This window comes from Tamandua tetradactyla, chromosome 6 (genome assembly GCF_023851605.1).
Source record: "Tamandua tetradactyla isolate mTamTet1 chromosome 6, mTamTet1.pri, whole genome shotgun sequence".
Taxonomy (NCBI): domain Eukaryota; kingdom Metazoa; phylum Chordata; class Mammalia; order Pilosa; family Myrmecophagidae; genus Tamandua; species Tamandua tetradactyla.
The window spans coordinates 133,252,111-133,272,325 of record NC_135332.1 but is presented as its reverse complement, the minus strand read 5'-3'; the positions used below and the strand labels follow the sequence as shown (position 1 = coordinate 133,272,325).

Sequence of the window (20,215 nt, the reverse complement as noted above, 5' to 3'; positions counted from 1 at the left end):
TTGTTTGTGACTGTTAAAATAAGTTTGAAGTAAATGTTTTTGAATAGTATGATGTTGACTGTACTTGAATATTATTTATAAATTTGGAGATATTATATGTATGTCTATCTGGCTGTCTGAGTAGCTAATATTCATGATAGTTTTTCAGTGGTTCTCTAAAGAGAGTCATTTTAGGGGGGAGGAGGGAGCTTTTTTGTATTCTGTGATATTTTCTATTTGAGACAGTATATTATATTTTAAATATTCCATAATTAGTTGTTTATATTGAAGGATATCTATGATATCACTGTACTAGACCATATTTTAATTTTTACTACACCTATATTTTATATTAAGGTCAGTTTTACTTTTTAAAGAGAAAATGTTACTGTAGAGTCACTTGAATGACACCAATAAGAATAAGCATATCAAAAGTAGTAACTGTTCAGCCATAGGTTGTAGAACTATATATATTTAAAATATTTTTCTGGTAGTCTAGAGTTGTACTTTCTTCTAGAGCCTGTCATCTGGATGGAATATAACAGTATCAGTTTCTCCAAAGTGATATAAATACGCCATGATGGGAGGTGCAAAGGTCGCTCAATGGTAGAATTCTTGCCTGCCATGTGGGAGACCTGGGTTAAATTCTTGGATGAGGCACCTCCCCCTCCCAAAAAAAACACCTCCTTTTAAATACCCATTATATATAATACTGAAATAATACGAGGTCATTCTTACTCTGATTTTCCATTTTTTTAAATTATACTACTTTTGCTTGGAAAAGAATTTAAAACTTCTAAAGAGAATAATAGTTATATACTTTTATCTCCTACTTTAATTTATAATAGGATGCTAGGTTGATATTCCTTGTGTGTTTGGCAGATATTTATAGCAGAATATGGCTGACTATATTTGCTATTGGGGATGAGGAGTAAGGAACATCCTTCTTCATGGAGCTTCTTTCTTGGGATGGAAAATATATTCACTGAATTATTGTCTAAAGCTATATTGCATTAAAACTATTAAAGCACTTTGTTTCTAGATAAAAGCTCTTGTAACCTTGATTGTTTAACTTTTGTTCTTTTCTTTTGCTGCAGTATGGATTTGAGTGAAATGCCAAAAGAAATAAAAATTTCCACAATCGAACAAAAATTTAGAACACTTTCACAGGAAACATCCACTGTAAAGGAATTCTCTAAAACAAGTTGTAATAAAAATAGTATACTGCCAAATACTCTGGTTGGGATGAAAATCCCACACTATCAGGTTTCACCAACTAAATTCCCAGGTATAAGTAAAAGTAGAGATAGAGCTTCTCAGCAGCAGCAAACCAATTCCATCACAAACTACTTTCAGCCATCTATCAAAAAAAGGTATGTTTTTAATAATATATTTAATAATTAGTATTACTGTCATTTAGTATTACTACTTAGTATGTTCATTATTATTATTAGTGTCTCAAAAAATTAATATTTTAAAATATTATTGTAGAATGATATTATCTTTAGTATGTTCTACTTGAAGTTTGTTTCTGTGGAAAGCTGTGGCTCTTTGACCTCACTTCCTTTGAAATGTCCTAATGATTAAGATCATTGGAGATATTCTCTCTCATCTTTATTCCTCTGTAACTTTACTTATCTGTTGCTTCATTTGATGTACTTCTCTTCCATTTATTTCTTTCCTTCTTGAAGAAGGACTTTTCTACACCTGAGTTCCAAAATGGCCTTTCAACTTGTTTCCCTTGATCACCTCTCTTACCTCTTGTAAGGCAGTGCTCCATCAATTAAAATTCCAGCATCTTTAGTATGTTCTTCTAGATTCTTTCCTTCTGCTTTCAACTGCTCAGTTTCATCTTTATTTCTTAAAAACCTTACCTTGACCTGGTTTCTTTCTCTGCTGCTCCCTTTTTTTCTTTCTTTACAGTCACTGTTAAACTTCCTGCCAAGACAATTATCACTTCCATTTGTTTATAAACTATGTCTAAACAGCAGTATTTCATTTTAAGAAATGACGTCCTTAAAATTAACCATTGACACAATTGCCAACCCCAGTGGCCTTTTGGTAACATTCCGTTCTTGAAACGTTCTCCTCCTTGTTTTGTCTCCTTTCTTAACTTTTGCATAGTGTCTTACACTGCTTCTTCTGCCTCTTTGACTCTTCTTCCCTTTAAGGACTTCTTTTCCTCCTCCTACTGCTCTTTATACTCCATGAACCTGAAGGTGTCATGACCTTATAGATGATCAACATATTTGTCCCTACCTTCTCCTTTAAGCTTCACATCTACTTTTCCATAGAAATTTCCTTCCATTGTCCCAAATAATGGGACCTAAAACCTCTTCTTCCCTCTCACTGAATATGTGTGCTTTTTGTTAGTGGTTCACCTTTTCATAATCTTTGACTCTTCTTCCTCTAGAGCAATAGTGTTGATTCTCTTTTTTTTGCATGGGCAGGCACCAGGAATCGAACCTGGGTCTCCAGCTTGGCAGGCGAGAATTCTGCCGCTGAGCCACCATCGCACTGCCCTGATTCTTATTTTTAATGTCTTATAAATCCCTTTCTTTTCATCTGCTTGGATTGGTATCTCTCTGGCTCAAACTCTGGCACTTAAATTAGTGCAAAAGCCTCCTGATTGGTCTGTCCTGTACCCTGACATTAGAGTAGTATTGTTAAAATTTCACCTTGACTGTTTCATCCCAGCATAAATCCAATAAACTCCTGAAGAGCAGAGACCTAAGTCTTTGTGTTCTTTGTGGGACGTAGTATAATTTGCATAAAATTAGTGTTCAGTATTTATTGAATGTGTAATCAATATAGTATGGAAAACTCTTAGTCATATATTCACATTTCTGATACATGAGCTGTACTATATTCTGGACTTAGCTATTCTGATTTGTTATCTTGAATCCAGCTCTCATTAATCTATTAGGTTATATTTCCAAATTAATTTTTCCCTGCCTATGAGTTAATTGCCTGTATTATAAAGTATTCTGCTGTCTCCTATCAACAGGTCTTTTGTATTTTTATATTTTTCTATCTTTTCCTCCACAGTGATTTATCAACTACTACTACTTCAGTAGAAAAGATAGATATCTCTATATTGTTTTAGCCATAGGGTTGATTATTCCCTTAAAACAATAGAGTGTATGTAAATTATGTACTGTTTTTAAATGTTTGTTGATTTCTAGTAATATTACATTAATCAACAAAATCTACAGCACACTGTGATTTAAATGGGGAAGGAAAGCTATTCCCAAACTAATAAATTACTTAGCTGTGAGATGTGCTCATTTTTCTGTTTTTTGTTTTCTTCTCTTCTTTTCTAAAACTAAGGAGTAGGGATGAAGAAAATCAAGAAATATCGTCATCTAAATCGGCAAGAATAGAAATGTCTTGTTCTCTTTTAGAGCAAACACAACCTGCTGCACTTTCAATGTGGAAAAATAAAGAACAGTATCTATCTCAGAATGAGTCCCTGGACAAAAAATTAGATAACCTATTTACAGATATAGGTTTAAAATCTAATGTGAAAAATTCTGCCAATAAATCTCTATCGACTGAAATGCTAATATCAAAAAAAAGAAAAGAAACTGATGATTTGGCTATAGAAGATGAAGTATTGGAACAGTTATTCAAGAACACAAAGCCAGAGTCAGAAATTGAAGTGAGAGTTCAAAAACAAGAGGAAGATATCAATATTAAAAAAAAGCCAAGGTTGATTATAGAAGCAAATGACGCTTTTAATGATGAAGCAGTTACAGAAAGTAACAAAATATCTGTAAGTATCATTTTTAATGAGAAGTGTACAAATAGAAACTGAGAATAATAAAAAATACTTTGGGTTTTTTCTTGGTAGTATTAGCATCCATCCGTCTACTTAAGGGAAAAAAATGAATGTCTTCAGTAGGCAGTATTAAGTATAAAAATTTGTTGATGGATAAGAGAAAAGTTAAAAATACAGTGATTCTTTGACTATATAAAATAAAACAAATGAACTGGCTTTATACGATTGCTATAATAGGTTTCCATATTAGGCTATAATATTGTATCAGACATTTTTGGATATGATGTTACGTATAGGAGTTGGCTTAATAAGTAAACAGGCACAGAAAGATGAAGAAAGTAGTAGACCCAAACCAAAGTGTTTACTGGATACATATTTAACATAAAATATATATACCATCATTAGGAATTTTCATTTTCATTGTGATCTTTAATGTTCTATCCTGTTTTCATGAAAGTTGATAATTTAGCTTATCCACTTTTGTCTAAGAAAACTCCTCAGATTTTTCCTCTTCAATATAAAAGTAAGGTGACCTACTGCCTATAGATACGTAGATGCAGCTCATTAAGTGAAAGCACAGACATGATAAAATCCAAATTTAATATTCTGATCTCCCACAGAATACGGAGTGGGTCGGTTAGCTCCACTCCGTATTCATAGTCATGGCATCACTGCCCCCTCCCCCACACCATAAATAGTTATAGGGTAAGGACAGAACTAAGTGAAAGATTAAGGATGAGATGATTGGAAGGTACAATCAATTTGATAAGCATTTGTTACAAACCTAGTGTGCATTAAGTACTGTATAAATCTATAACCACTAGTGTATGAACAAATTATATGCTCTATTTGTCTTATATATTTGACAACTCACACAGGAAGGATATCCTCATCATTTGTTATTTCTTATGAGTGAATCCTAAACACCGTTCTGTGGGCTAGCTGCATCAGAATCACATTTTATTTTCATATTATCACCTTTGCTCCAAACTATTCCAGAATCTATGTTCAGGCTAGTTACTATTTTAAGTGTTTAGTCTTTAGAAAGTTAAGTCCTATTTCTATATTATTTTGGCTATACCTTTGGAAACCTATTTCCCTGATGGTACCCTTTCCTCTTACATTTATTTCTAGTTTTCCCTGATATGTTCTTACTTTCTTTCCTCATACTCTAGTCTTATTACTTACTTTATCCTTCTTCTTTTATAGACTTTTTTTTCTTCTCTTTTCTTTAAATTCTATCTCAGAGTGGTCATGGAGTCACAGAATTCTTTGGTCCATTCTAAATGACTGCTAATTAATCTTCTTAAATCCTTACTTCCACAGTACATTCCCCTAGGACTCGTGTCATCCAGAGAATTGAGCACTAGAACCAGGCTAGGAAAGGCATGAGCTCAGTACCACGCACCAGTGACATGGGAGCCATTAAATAGTCATGTATCAGAAAGACCTTTTCATTTAATAACCAAGTTATATAATGATATAAGGGATATAGTTATTTTATTTCACTTATTATTCTATAGCAAGAGTTCTTGTATCCTTATATTACTGTATGAGCATATTCTAAATTTAAAAATATATATACATTACAAATAATAATAGGTCGGAAATATGGGCAGAAAATACCCCTACATAAACTAAGGACAACAGTTATAGTAGTACTTTGATCATCTTTCCTCAATTGTAACATATATAACTACTGTTAAAAATTATAGAATTACAAAAAAAAGTGTTACCATCAAATAACATATTTTCCACACCAGTGCAAGTGATGTGGTAGGGTGGTATGTTGAAATCCTTTATTTTATACATGATTGTTCTGTAAACCCACAGCTTCTCTAATGAAAATAATTAAAAACTCAACAATAAGAAAATAAACAAAAAGATACATTATAAAATAAATAGGATATAAAAGGCTTTTGGAGAGTGAATAATACTTGATTGTGATGCACTTTAGGATATAGTAAAATTTAAATCACTGTTCTGGTATTATATGTTTTTAGTAAGAAAACTAGTTACAAAGGTATTTTTCCTTTCAATGTGAGTCCTTGGCCTTACTTTGATTTCCCAGACTCCGTAAAATGCCAACATGACTGAACATCCTGGTTAACATCCCTCTCCTTAACAGCATATGCATGATGTATATACAGAATATCTCTTCCTCACCTCTTCCCACTCTCCCTATGTCAAATTAAGGTTTCTTCTTATAAATATAGCATCGTCTAGTGCCCCATAATAATAACTACCACTTCTTGGTTATTCTCGTTTTATATAATAGCAACCCTGCAAGGAAATAGCATTATACCCATTTAATGTATGAGTTAACTGACAAAGGGAGATGTTAAGTAACTTGCCAAGGTCACATTACCAGGTATCAACAACTGGGACAAAAACAAAAACTGTGTTCTTAATATATGAAAGAAGTCTGAGTTCCTTCTCTCTCTACTTTTGTCAGCTCTCAGAATGTCATTTATTCATCTGTTCAGTTATTCAAGGCATTGGGCATGCTAACATGAAAAGCGTCTGATCAGCTGAGAAGATAAGTTTGATAAGACCTTTAGGGCATAGAATCGCCAGGACTTGGTGAATAATTCAATACAGTAAATGAAAGAGCAAATGGTATAGTATAGCTCCCAAGGTTTTAATTCTCTAAGATAGGAAATATTAGAGAAGGGCAGGATGGGAAGGAAGCAGGTGTGGTGGAGCCATGTAAAATATTCTGATTGTGATGACAACTTCCAGTGGATGGTGTATATAAAAGGTACTCAGCTTAAGTAGGCTGGGAATATAAATTTTTAATCTTCCTATTGATAAACTGAGAAATATTATTTCTCTTTAGTCTCTAAGCAAACACAAAGTACCTTTCTGCTCTTTCTTTCTAGCCTTTTTTAACTTTTTTGAATTTTTATTGCTTATTGTTGAAAATTTGATGTTAAATGATATTTCTCCCATTATATCCAAGGGGGTTGTAGTTTTTACTGGAAGTATTAGAAGGCCATCTATGTAAATTTGTTTTGGATAAAACATGATCTGGATATGTGGATGTGAAGGATAATATTTGAATTCAGGGCAGTTTCTAGTTTTATTGTAGTTTAATATCTTGAACAGTTGAAGTAAATCTTTTTTTTTCCCCTTGAATTAAGCATGAAGATTCAATCCTAAATATAAATTAAGGTAGAACCTTTTGAAGTGTTTTACTTTTTGATTGTAAAAGGAATATATGATCATATAGAAGTTTGGGAAATTTCATACGGAAAAAAACATACTAAATTAATAGGTATGATAATCTTACTATCTGTAGACCACCATAGTTATTATTTTGGTATTTTGTTTTTTTATTTTAATTTGTACATTAATGCCAATTTTATCCACTAATATTATGAACATTTTCCCTTATTATTAAATATCTTTTAAATATATGACATATGAACTTAAATTGCTTACAATTCTTTGGTCTTATAACTCATGCTGCAGTGTTTCTTTCTGCATATATTTTTATTCTCACATGTGTTACGTTCTTTAGGAAAGATACTAGAACATCAAGTCACTGGATCAAAGAGTCAATATTTCTGTTTTCAGAAAGGTATCAGAATATATTGTGAACAATATTTTTTATTTCTTTAGGAAGAAAATGAAATTGGGAAAAGTTGTAAGCTCAAGAAAGAACCACTATGGTCAACCAAAGAAGAAATGTCTGTGAGGAAATTTTTATTTTATTTAATTTTTATAACACTTTGATTTATGGGCATCATCTCAACAATTTCTGTCAATTTACATTTTTAGGATTAACTATTATCTCTTTCTATAATTTTGGTCTATTTAATGATTCCTCCTCTGGATATGGATAGATCATGTTATAACCATGATAGACAAAAAGGAGTATGGAGAGAAGCTTGAGTTTAAGTCCCTGCCCTGCTTCTCTATAGATGTGACCTTGAACAAGTCATTTTTACATTTATGAACCTCAAGTCCTTTACTTTTAAAATGGGGTTGATACTTTTCCAACAGAGTTGTTTATATGAAATAAAGTAATGGTTATGAAATATTTGTACACTCTAAAGCACAATAAAGAAGTATTAGACTATTGTTATTTTACTACAGGTCCTGGTTATATTCCGTCACTATCAGAAGAACCTTTTCTTTTGACTGTTCCTCTCTTCTTTCCCTTACTAGCTTTATCATAAACCTGTTAGTAACTTTTAGCAGCTGTAGAAATGTTATGTAACTAACTAGAAAATTAATAGTAAAGGACATAAAGCAATGAAACTAATCCAGCAACTAGAAAACAGAAAGGGCTTTTCAGACTGATTTATTAACCATTCAAGTAAATTTTAACTTATTAGATGTATTTATCTGGAATAAAAAAGGTGCCTTGTTAGTTAAAGAGGTAGTTTGTTCAAAATTAGTGATTCACTTTTTGAGGTATGAAAAATAATTAAAAATGTAAGCTAATGAGAATCCAAGAAAGCTTTAGTAGATGACCTGTAGAATGGAATGTATAAGAATCATCTTGCTGTATAGTTTTAATGAAAAGATGCAGAGAGTGCTGAAATTTTATATCAAGAAAATATATACAAGAAGGTCTGTTTTTGAGATATTTATTAGAATATGCTACTAAGTTTAAAATACTGTATGGTTTTCAGCCTTCTAATATAGATGTGTTTGTTATAAGTTTTTCCAAAGAAAACTTGAATAGTTTTCTAATTTTACAATATGTATGATTTGTTTCCAAATACAAAGTTCAGGTAGCAGAAGTAAACCTCTTTAAAAAAATATTTATTCAACTATTTGACCTTTTTTCTCTAAATCCTTAAATGATAGTAATTGTTCTTGTAATTTCTACTCTTCCTTTTCTACTAATCTTTACCCATTTAAGAACAAAGACAAACTTCAGGGTGATGGTGAGATACTTCCAAGCAAAGTATTACTGATTGAATTTAGATCGTTGGTGGTTAATAACTCTACCTCCAGAAATCCATCAATCATAAATGATGATTATGGTCAACTAAAGAATTTCAAGAAATTCAAAAAGGTAGGTATTTATTTAACTATATCACAAGAGGGCAGTGTTTTTAGAAATATTGTTAATACTAAATAGTAATAAAAGCCATTTATGTTGAAAGCTGATGATATTTCTTCTGCTTAAAACAGTAAAAAAATTAACCTAAGAAAGACAGGAACTGACAATTAATGACTATATTGAACCCCTAGAATAAAACAAACTGCATTAAACCCATTAAAGAGTGCTTTTCACTTGATTTTCCCCACCTTAAGCACCAGGCTTTCAGCTGTAATGATAGGGCCCTCCCAGTTCTAATATTGATCTGTGACTACCTGAAGGGTTTCTTTCTTGAAGACTTTATGAAGATAATAAATTTGTTGAAAAGAACTGAACACATCCAATAATAAAAACTATGAACTTTTTTTTTTTACTACATATGTATAAATAAAATAAATATATAAATGTATAAGCTGAACACTGCCACCAGATCTGAATTCTGCAGTATGGTTAAAAGAATAGTTCTGATCCAGTCTGTATTCTTTTGTTTATCCTTTTTTAATCAATTCTGAAATATTTGCTCCTTGTTACAGACCTTTGGTGATAGCCTTTGTTTATGCATTTGATCAGGGTACAGTAATGATTTCAAAAGTGATTTCTGTAGAAGACTACTTTTCTCTATAGCATGATCCACACAGTTTTGCTATGATTATGAGGTGTAGTAGCTTTCTCTCTTTTACTCTTAACATTTTCTCAATTAAATTAGTTTTCTGTCTACTGTGTCTAAAGAGTTCTGAACTTCATTTGACAAGAAGGATCTCTTCTACTTAATGTGGAAGATGAAAATATTTCCTACTTACATGGCATCATGATGCCTCTTTTAACACTATGTATTTCCCACCCCATAGCCAGCACATGAGTAGTTTGGTAACTACTTCGAGACTGGATTACAAAATCTTATTGTTAAAAAAAATAAAAATTCAAAACACATGCTCTTGCTTTCCAAAGAAAAAGTGATAGTATTTACTGTTGACACAAGAGGGGTATATTAATACTCTTAAGAAGTGGTTTGGAAAAAATTAAAACTCTTAAAAATATTAATATCCTTTGCCTAAGGAATTTGGTTTAAGACTGCAAAAGAAATTCAAACAAAAATTCTTATAGAAAAATGTTTTATTAGATTATCTTTGTAATGAAATCTGAGTACTTTAAGTTTCCAAATCAATGACATAGCTCTATTTATCTTTTTTAAATACTCCTTAATGAAGACTAATTTGTAATTCTCTTTATACTTCATATACTAAATTTTTAATTATGTCCATAAACTGCTATGGATTTATTACTTACTCCCTAACTGCAATGTTAGCAGTGTACTTGATAATACATTTTCATATAGAACTTTCTTTTTATAGCACCTCTTCATTTGTAAATAATTAATAATATATTTGATAGAATAAACTATTGCCATCGCCAACATCTCTGGCTAGAGATTTATAAACTGGAAAGCTTTGAAAAGACTTAAATTTTCATGAATACTAGGAAGGTATTAAACTTTGAAATCTTTAAAACAAAATATAATGCTTTAAATTATGGGATGTGTGTTCACATTGATTTGCTTTAATTTCCAGGTGATGAACCAAGGCTCTTTTTTAAATAAAAACTCCAAATTAAAAACCTAAATTCTTCCTAGTACAGAAATCCCAGTGGGCATGTCTAAACCTGGGTACAGTGATAGCTAGAAAAGTTGGGGGCAAGACAGGTGGGTCTCGCAACACAGTCATTCATTTATAAGATGTAAACATCTTTGACACTTATATCTGATTTAGTCTTTGCTTTTTAAAAATTGGTCCTTTTAATTTAATGTGTTTAACCTCATTACTTTTATTATTTAATAGGTCACATTTCCTGGAGCAGGAAAACTTCCACATATCATTGGTGGATCAGATCTAATAGCCCATCATGCTCGAAAGAATACAGAATTAGAAGAATGGTTAAGGCAGGAAATGGAGGTTAGTAGGAAGTGAGTCCCTGAAACTTGTTTGATTTGCATTTTGATCCCTTGTGGTTTTCTTAGAGCAAATTCTTCTTTAAACCAAACTTAAGATAAGTGACCTAAGATCATTCAAAAAAATTCCTAAGTTATAGAGCACTAAGATTAATTTGTACCATTCCAGAATACCTATTTAAAGGGACTCTAGATTTATTTTGTTAATCAAAATTATATATATATGGAACTAAATGATTGAGTTACTTTTACCTCCTAATGTAAAGAAAAAATAAAGACTTTAAACACAATAATTTTAAAAGAAAGTAAGGGATAACAATTAAAAGATGGGCATATAGTTATATAAAGGACATTGCAAAATATATTAGTTAAATAATATGTAAATAGACTGGGCTATCTAAAACTGGGAAATATCTTTCAACAATTCACAGATTTCTCAGTCATTATTTTCTTGAATATACTTTTTTCTTGTTTTCTCTTTTATCTTCTTCTGGAACTCAGATCTGACGAGTTAAATCTCACTTTCTCCTTCATGTGTCTTCTGTTCTATAAATTTCATCTCCTTGTTTTTCTGGATTGTATTCTTGGTAATTTTCTAGTTTACTACTTTACTTCTCCCTTCAACTCTGTCTGTTTGCTTAGTATTACATCCATTATTGAATTTCAGTTCAATCCTATTTTTTCATTTCTAGAAGTCATTTTGTTTTCAGTGAAATTGTCTGCTTTTGATTTTTTTCATTCATAGGTAGTTAGTATGCATTTGGACCATAAGCCTGAATGAAAGCCAGCTTGTGGGATACTTCAAGTGAGATTTTTATTTCTTTCCTTCACCCAGTGCCAGGGTCAAGACAGGTTTATTTGCTATATCCTTCTGCATTATAGAATTTATTTCTCTATTAGGTCTTAGAATCCCCATCTTATGTTACGTTTTCTTTTCATTTCACCACAACCCATATAGACAAACAGAGCCAAAGATCTCTATGGTTGGCAGATATCCACAGCACAAATGCTGGCCTCAGTAAATTGTTAACCTCTCAGGGTTCTTTATTCTGCATTACTTTGGATTTAGTTTATTCTTGAGCAATTCATTTAAAAAGAATTTTTTAAAATCAAAAGCAGGGTTGTTAAGATCATTCAGGGTTTTCACTGTGAAAAAACAGAAGAATGGAAGTCCCATCCTTCTTTACTTTTTTTAAAGAATAATTGGCTTGTTTTGTAAGTGCGCATTCCAAATATTATGGCAGTACACAGAAGAATGAAGAAAAAGTTTAAAAATATATACTGAAGCCCATAAATGACTCGTTTTACCATTCAATAAATAATAACTCAGATATCTTCTTTATTGAGAAGGGGTGAAAGGCAGGGACAGAGTAGGAATGAATGGAAAGAGATTATTAGAAGGAGGTAAAATTGAAGCCATTAATGAATTTGTAGGTTTTTCCCCTTCAACATATTTCCTAAATGATCCCTCAAAGATTATGGGGGTAAAATATGAAAAACATTGAGGCTGGAATCAGTATTTTTTTTTAAATTGCATATTTCAATTTTGACACGATATGTTGGCTTTGTGTTATGATGAATGAGAAAGTTATTTGGGCTTCCTCTGATTACCCCTTCCCCACCTTTTGACAGTTCTTCCTCTTTTTAGGTGACTTGCATGACTGGAATAATTCTTAAGCTTGTGAAGTCAATAAATAATCAGAATATGATTGTATTGTGATAGTTAATCACAGTGGAGTATTGATTATTCTCTGTTAGTTTTTCCTGGAACACAGTAGATGCAGTTCTTTGTTTCTACGAATTTTTCTACTATTACTTCTTTTAAAACATTTTTTTTATATTCGCTGGCTCTCTACACTTAAGATATAGCTAACTTATACTGGATCATCTTTGCCCTCTAACATTTATTTCATATGCATTCACTGTGGTTTTCTGAAGCCCTTTCACTGTGTCAAAAATTCAAATTTCAATTTGCCTGTTCTATTCCTCATCACCAGTGTGTGACCTTGGGCAAATTATGTAACTTCTTTTTTCCTCCATTGCCTTTTGTGTAGAATGGGAACAATAATAGCACCTCTGTTTTCGAGGATTATTGTGAGGATTAAATAAAATAGTGCTTATAAAGCCTTTATAATAATCAGTGCTATCATTACTATTTTAAATTTTAATTCTGAAATGGTGATATTATGGTTCTCATTTTCTTTACTTAGCATTCATTCCCTTTCATTTTGTTGTATTATGGTTTATCATCATCTAACCTTTTGTTTTATTGCTTTCACATTCCTATTTATTTTTCATGCCTTGGGTTATTAGTTCTTGCATGTTTCTTCATCTGTGTTTTACATGTTCTATTCCAATGTTTCTCCTTTTTCTTTTCATTTTTTTTTAATTGCTTGAGTATGTAGAGTAGCTTTGCTGTTTTCTTTATCTTGCAGCTATTTAAAGTGGGTGCCCTGTTCAGACATTGTGTTTGCTGTGTCAAGCATCTAGTACCATTTTATGCAGGAATTAGGTTTTAAAGCAAATATGTGAGGCAATACTTGAGGGTAGTCAAAAGTACTTTTAATCTTCTTAGCTTGCCAATAAAGTCCAGAATTACCTGTGCCTTACAGTCAGCATGGCAACATGCTTAAAATAGAGTTACATTGCATGTTCTGTGTGGTTTCTGTGACTTAAAGACATTAAATCAGGAAAGGGTCAGCTAGAGCTATGTGCACCTTTTATTGAAAAGTTAGACTAGCTCTCTCCTGGGATTTGGCTTAACTCTTCCTGTACTAGGGAGTATATCCTAACCCAAAAAACAATAACCCAGCATTTTAGATTTTTTACCTAATTTATCAGGGAGTGCCTGGAGCCTGTGCTTTTGGTCAGTGTCAGTCCCATTTCCCTCCCCATCCCATTAATCCCTTCCCAGCAGCCTACTGGCAGTTGTTTTCTTTTCTCTGCTTAGGCTACTTTTTCCCCCAGATTTGTGGCATTAGTAAGAATTCTCAGGTCTTGGTCAGTTCTGCAGCACCTTTTAACAGGTAGTAGAAGTATTAGGAATGACAGTTACATCAAATCAAAATTTTCAGCTACCATTTCTTTGAATATTCTTTACCCCTTTCTGTCTTTCTTCTCCTTCTGGGATTCCCACAGTGCTATATTAATATGCTTGGTGGTATTCCACAAGTTCCTCAGGCTTTGTTTACTTTTCTTAATTCTTTTTTTCTTTCTGCTGCTTAGACTGAGTGATTTTGATGGTTTTGTCTTCAGGTTCACTGATCTTTTTTTCCTGCCAGCTCCAATCTGCTATTGAACCCATCTAGAGAGTTTTTAATTTCTGTTACTGTGTTTTTCAGCTCTGTCTGGTTCTTTTTCATAATTTCTATCTCTCTTGATATCCTCTTTGTGTTCTCTCTAATATTCCTGATTTCTTTCCGTTTATTGTCCATGTTTTCCTTTAGCTGTTTGAGAATATTTAAGACAATTTTTTAAAAGTCTGTCCGCTTATGTCCCAAGTCTGATCCTGCTCATTGATGTTTTTTAATGCTTTAACCTTCTCTCTTGCCTGGGCCATCGCTTCTCTGGGCCATGGCTTCTCTTTCTTTGTATGTTTTGTAATTTTTTTGTTGAAACCTGGACATTTTGATATTTTAATGTGTTGTCACTGGAATTTAGACTGAGGCATCTGTCCTTTAAGTGTGTATCCAGCTATTGTTATGACAGAGCTTACCTTGAATGCCAGGATCTAAATTAAAAAAAAAAAAAAATGGAGGAGGAACAAAAGAAAACACCTTTCCCAGTCTTTGCAAATTGACCTATTTGAGGGCTCAGGGCTCAGGGCTTATCCATACAATGAGTTTAGACTAGAAGAGCTCAGCATAGGAGCCTCACTGTGCTTGTATCTTGTCTTGGGCATGCTTTTATATCCCTCAGAATTCCCAGGTTTAAACAGTTCCAAAGATCCCCTTTCCTTTTCCTCACTGTCCTGGATGAATGTCCTATAGCCAGCAATCCCTTGCTCCAGGGAGCCACTTGACTCCTCTTCCATAGCATTTTGTAGAAGAGCTTCAGGTGATGCCTTCTATACACAAGACAAGTTCTGGGACAGTGAGTCCCTCAGGCCCCCACGAAGAGAGACTAGGCCAGACATGCAGGAAAGTTACTCTGCTCCCTCTATACCAGGACCAGGGATCTATGAAATCCTACTGCTTTTAGATAGCCTTTTTCTTGATTCAGCCCTGTTACAGCAATTCTTTTTTTTTTCTTCCTCATGCCAAAACATTTTTTAATTTGTACACTTAGTCACTATCATTGTACACTCTAGGCATTCCTAGAGTATAACACCTCAGTCTTTATCGTCTGTCTTTCCTTCTGGTTTCATTTGTACCCCCAGCCCTCCCCCCCTATCATTCTCACATTCAGCTTCATTCAGTGAACTAACATTATTGTGCTACAATTAGGTAGTATTGTGCTATCCATTTCTGAATTTTTACAATCAGTCTACAGCAGTTCTTTAACTGTTTTCTTGAGCATTATGAGAAATATTTCTTCCAGTTCTTCTGAGATGTTCAAAGCTTCTGTAGGGAGTCAAGAGTCCTAAGAGTCTCACTGTATCATTTTGATCAAGGCAGGGCTCAGTTTGCCCAGCTACCTTTTTGAAGCCTGTGGCATGGGGTTACACTTTTCTCTTTGATTAAACAACTGTTGGGCTTTGTTTGGTTTTTTTGATGAGGGAAAGATCGAGAGAATTATGGTCGATTACTAGATTTTTTTTGAGTGCCTGTGTTGTAGATTGATTCTTCCAAATCTCTTATTTTTGATAGAGCAATTTTAGATGCTCTAAGTAGGATTTATTCTTTAAGATAATAGAATTGGTCTTCTGCTGCATAGCTATTACTTATATACATAAAGCTACTATTGTATTTTCTGTCTCATTTCGCTGGGTTTGCCCCAGCCACACTTCTTCCATATTCCCCCCATTTTGTTCTTTTCAACCCTTTTTCATCTACTTCTGTGGACCAGTTTGTTTTTATAATCACTTGGTCAGTTCCTGAAGTATCCTATATTAGGACATTTTCATTCTGTCATTCAAACATGGTAATCCATTAAATTCTGTCCAACCCAATTTGAATTTTGAAAGATTATCTGATAGTGCTTTTACCAAACCCTTTTAAAATGCCAGTAATTTAGGGTTTCTATTTCTTGATACCATTTAATGTGGTATCTTACTAAATATATAAAATAAAATTGATTGTTCATTGCTAATTTTTCTTTCCTTTGCTGTAAATTTAAAATTAGTCTCCCCTGCTAGGAAGCCTCTAAGAACATAGAGGATAATGATGCCAGCACATTTTTTTTTGGCAGTTACTTTAATGAATATGCTTTCCTATTTACATTCTGTTATATCTATTAGGAAATGTAAAAAGAAAAGATTTCATTTCATTTTGGCATCTCACTTTGTAAACAGAAAATTATTATAAGATTGTATAAGTCACTGTTGTAGGCCCTTTCCAAAGACTCAGAAGCAGTACGGCCACAGTGCTCATATTCACGAAGACCTGGTCAGATCCCAACTCTTCCATCTAAGAGACTTTTTAATCTTCTAGAAGTCATTAAACCTCTAAGGTTCTGTTGCCTCATTGGTTAAAACTGGGATAATAATATAATTGTGGGTAATGAAAAGTTACTTGAAGATTAAAAGAGTTTATGATAGTATTTAGTACATAGTAAGTATGAAAATATAAATACTAACAGTAAAAATAAATAGTATCTGTATTCAGGGAACTTATGGTCTTTTAGTGAGGATATGAGAAATTAGAAATAATTATAATAGAACGTAGAAAGTGATGTACATCCTGTGAATTCTGCAGCTGAAGTTTTTGTGGGAGATCGTCATAACAGTTAGATGTTATTTTTTAGTGAAGGGCATCAGAAAGGAAATAACATTCTAGGCAGAGGTAGAAACATGATAAAAAGCAGAAAGGGTCTCAGGATACTTATTAGGAGGGGATTCTGGTTTCTTTTGTTTTGTTTCTTGCTTTTTGTATGTGATTTAGTTTTAACTGGTGAAGAGGATGAGAGGTGATTGGGAAAGCAGAAAGGAACCAGGTTATGAAGAACCTTGTACACTTTAAGGATCAGACTCAGAGCTTGTGTTGTCTTCTGTAGGTGGGGAAAGTCATTGAAGGGGTTTTTCAAATGCTAACTCCTGGAGTTACTTTAGGGGTTTGATGAGTTTGTATTTAAAATACTTTGTGGTTGAGGTAATTCAGCAGCAGCTTCTTAGACCCTCATTTGCTTAGGGGGGAAGGGATCCAAGCCCCAGGGAAGCTGCTCTGGTTGAGCTGGCTGAGATAGTGTCCTCTTAAGCACCTTCACCAGCCTGACCTCAAAAAACTGAAATTTCATTTGAGAAGAATTTCATTTGTGAAGAATGTTTAAGTCCGCGCACTAGTAGTAGCATATTGGATAGCTTTGGAGAGATTGACTAGAGAAAGTTGTCTAATAAGATTTTTATAATAATCTTGGTATGAAATGAAAATGGAAAGGATTTGTTGGAAGAGAGATACTGTAGAGGCAAGAACTCAGTAAGACTTGGTGACCTACCAGATGTGGAAGTCCCAGAGATGACTGACCTTCCAGTTTAGCAGTCCTTTATCTATACATTCACTCTTCAGCAAATGTTTGAACTTATTTTAATTTTGGCAGGTACAAAATCAACAAGCAAAAGAAGAGTCTCTTGCTGATGATCTCTTTAGGTAAAGTTTAATTTCAGCTTTCTCATGTATCTTTGAGAGATGTAGAAATAATTCCGTTCTGTTTATAGAAATTAAATGTTTGATTTTCTGTCCTGAAAAATAAGATATAGCCCCTTCACCTACAGAATGTTTTTGTTTTTGTTTTTTAACATGTGTAGTTTTTACCACTTTAGGACACCATAATTGAGTTTATTGGATATAGCCTTGAGGTTTGGGGTTGATTCAGTTTAGATGTATCACTGGTACGTAAAATATATATGGGGCATTCAGCCAAAAGAAGGTTCCTGAGATAGGTGAATTTGGCTTATATATTTGTTACGTTTTCAGCAATGAGCAGAATCATGAAAGATTGGGTTTTGAATTAAGGCAAGTAAAATCCTAGACCATTTATTTAGTTTTCATGGGTACATGCATAAAAACAAAGGGCTCGATGAGAATTTCAAAGCATGAAATTGTGGCAAGTTTTAGAGGATTGGGTTATTATAATTTAATTTTGATTTAAATCATTTTTAGCATTCTTGTAGGCACAACAAACCTTATAATTATCACTAAACACTCACAAAATATATTATAGGTAGATACTTGCTAGGAAAGAATAATATTTCCCCAAACTTACTTAAAGGTAGAGCCAAGAAGTACTTTAATTTTGAGTCTGTTATGCAGCTAATTTGATTGATTCTCTAATTTCATTATTGACAATATGAATCATTGGGGAAAATGCTGACAGACACTACTGATTTTCCATATATGGTCATGTGAGACTATCTGGTAGCCAGCTACATTTGTTTAATTGCAATAGGAGAAAATTTTGTAAAAGGTAATTATATTTTAGGTTCATTATACTCTTTTGTGCAAATGGTATAATTAATTTTTTTTGGTCTTTTCCCAAAAACTGGAAAAAGTATAAAAACACATTGATTTTATCAATGCTGTTTTCGTTAATGATTTTAGTGTTTTTCAAGATTTTTTTGTGGATGCTGCTGCTTGTTTTTACCAAACAAATAAAATATGCCAGTGCTTAATATCTGATCCTAAGGACAAAATTGGCATTCTCATCCTGTTTGCCAAAAAGTATGACTATATTGGAAAGTACTTCAATTTTTAAAAGTGAAAGAAATGCCATCATTGATCTCATTATCATTTAATCCTATTCCTTTATTTACAGATATAACCCTAGTATAAAAAGAAGATAACTGAGGACTTTATAAAGCAGCACAGAAAAACATTCCTAAAAAGCATGTACTTTATTCTTCTTGAAATATGTGAATTAGTGTGTAGAAGGGATTTATATTACAAAATTTTATGGCCTAACTTTGTTAAATAAAAAAAACTCCATTTCTTTTCTGTGTAACAATGAATGCTGTTTGTTCTTTTCTGATTTTATCATTTCATCTTATGGTAAAATATTTCTCATTTTTAAAAGTTTTTTTATTTATTGAATAGTTAACATATACACAGTTCAAAATTCTAAAAGTATATAAGGGTAAAGACTGAAAAAGTCTCTCTTCAACGACTGTCTCGTAGATTCTTGGTTCCCCTCCCTAGAAGAAATCCATAATAACCATAAATTTATGGCTATAAATCGCTTCTTGTGAATCTTTCCAGAGATTTTTAATGCATATTCAAATTTCTATGCATATCATTTTCCAAATATTCTACACAAATGGTAGCATAACATGGTGTTCTGCACCTTGCACTTCTTTGATTTGAAAATCACAGCATATCAGAACATGGCTTTTTTTTTTCCATTATGCTGTAGTCTTCCCTGAGCTGACCCAAATGAATGAATTTCGGTAGTGAAGACAATACTCACTTGTAATTGTAGTACTAGAAACTGAAGACAATAGAAGAGTTTATCAGGTTTGCTGATAGATCTCACCAGAATAGCTGACGCCTATACACCCTTTTTGGTGGTCTTACTGTGTTGGGTTTGCCTCTGTTTTGAGTTTGTTGAAGTCCTAGTTTTCCTATCTATAAGATCAAAATGGTGCGATTGTATCCATTCCACCTGAAAGGGAGATGGTAAGGAAAAAAAAAGGATGTCTTCAAAAATTTTAATACTTTGGAATTACAGCGAAGTCTTTTTATCAACTCTAAGGACTCATGCATTATGTCCTAGGAATGAGAATAAAGAATAAGTCTTTTAGGCGGGCCATGGTGGCACAACAGGCAGAGTTCATCCCTGCTATGCAGGAGACCCAGGTTTGATTCCCAGTGCCTGCCCATGCAAAAATAAATAAATAAAATAAGCCTTTTATACTGACTGAATGCTTCCTGGTGTCACATAGTTTCTTACATACTAACAAGTTTACTTTTTTAGATTTTAAGAGATAATGTAGAATGGAAAATCATAGCATAAATTAATATATACCGCTGCTAGATCTTTGAGGAAGATTCAGTGTCCCTCCAAACTCAATGAAAGCAAATCACCACATTTAAGTATCTGTCCTCCTTGACCAGAACATAAAATTTTCTTTTGGGGGATAGTTTTTCAGTATCACAGCTTTTCTTCTTTGTTTCTTAGCTTTATTCTCACCTTCCACTATTCTTTTAAATTCTTTGTTCAAGGAACAAAAATGTATTGTATGAAGAACTATGGTATATACCTACAATAGATTACTGAGTGGCTGCAAGAAGGAATGAAGTTATGAGGCATGCAACTAGGTGAATGAACCTTAAAGACTGCTGAATGAAATGTCAGGAACAAA

The 20,215-nt window shown here is 32.9% G+C and overlaps 2 protein-coding genes across 3 annotated transcripts in view; one reads left to right on the top strand and one right to left on the bottom strand.

Moving 5' to 3' along the window:
• Window positions 1–18,865, top strand: part of NBN (nibrin) — a 54,716-nt gene extending 35,851 nt beyond the window's left edge. The window contains exons 11-17 of the mRNA XM_077167163.1: window positions 1,077–1,352; window positions 3,310–3,754; window positions 7,385–7,456; window positions 8,637–8,792; window positions 10,655–10,768; window positions 17,458–17,507; window positions 18,673–18,865. Of these exons, the coding sequence (XP_077023278.1) occupies window positions 1,077–1,352; window positions 3,310–3,754; window positions 7,385–7,456; window positions 8,637–8,792; window positions 10,655–10,768; window positions 17,458–17,507; window positions 18,673–18,700 (1,141 nt within the window). The 3' untranslated portion in view covers window positions 18,701–18,865. The remainder of the gene's footprint in view (window positions 1–1,076; window positions 1,353–3,309; window positions 3,755–7,384; window positions 7,457–8,636; window positions 8,793–10,654; window positions 10,769–17,457; window positions 17,508–18,672) is intronic.
• Window positions 18,458–20,215, bottom strand: part of OSGIN2 (oxidative stress induced growth inhibitor family member 2) — a 37,058-nt gene continuing 35,300 nt past the window's right edge. The window contains exons 7-8 of one of the 2 annotated variants that reach the window (XR_013178334.1): window positions 19,321–19,515; window positions 18,461–19,048 (exon numbers count right to left, since the gene is read on the bottom strand). The gene's annotated coding sequence lies outside the window, so the exon portion shown is untranslated. Of the gene's footprint in view, window positions 19,516–20,215 lie in introns of both variants that reach the window. The other variant, XM_077167165.1, reaches the window with a different exon arrangement.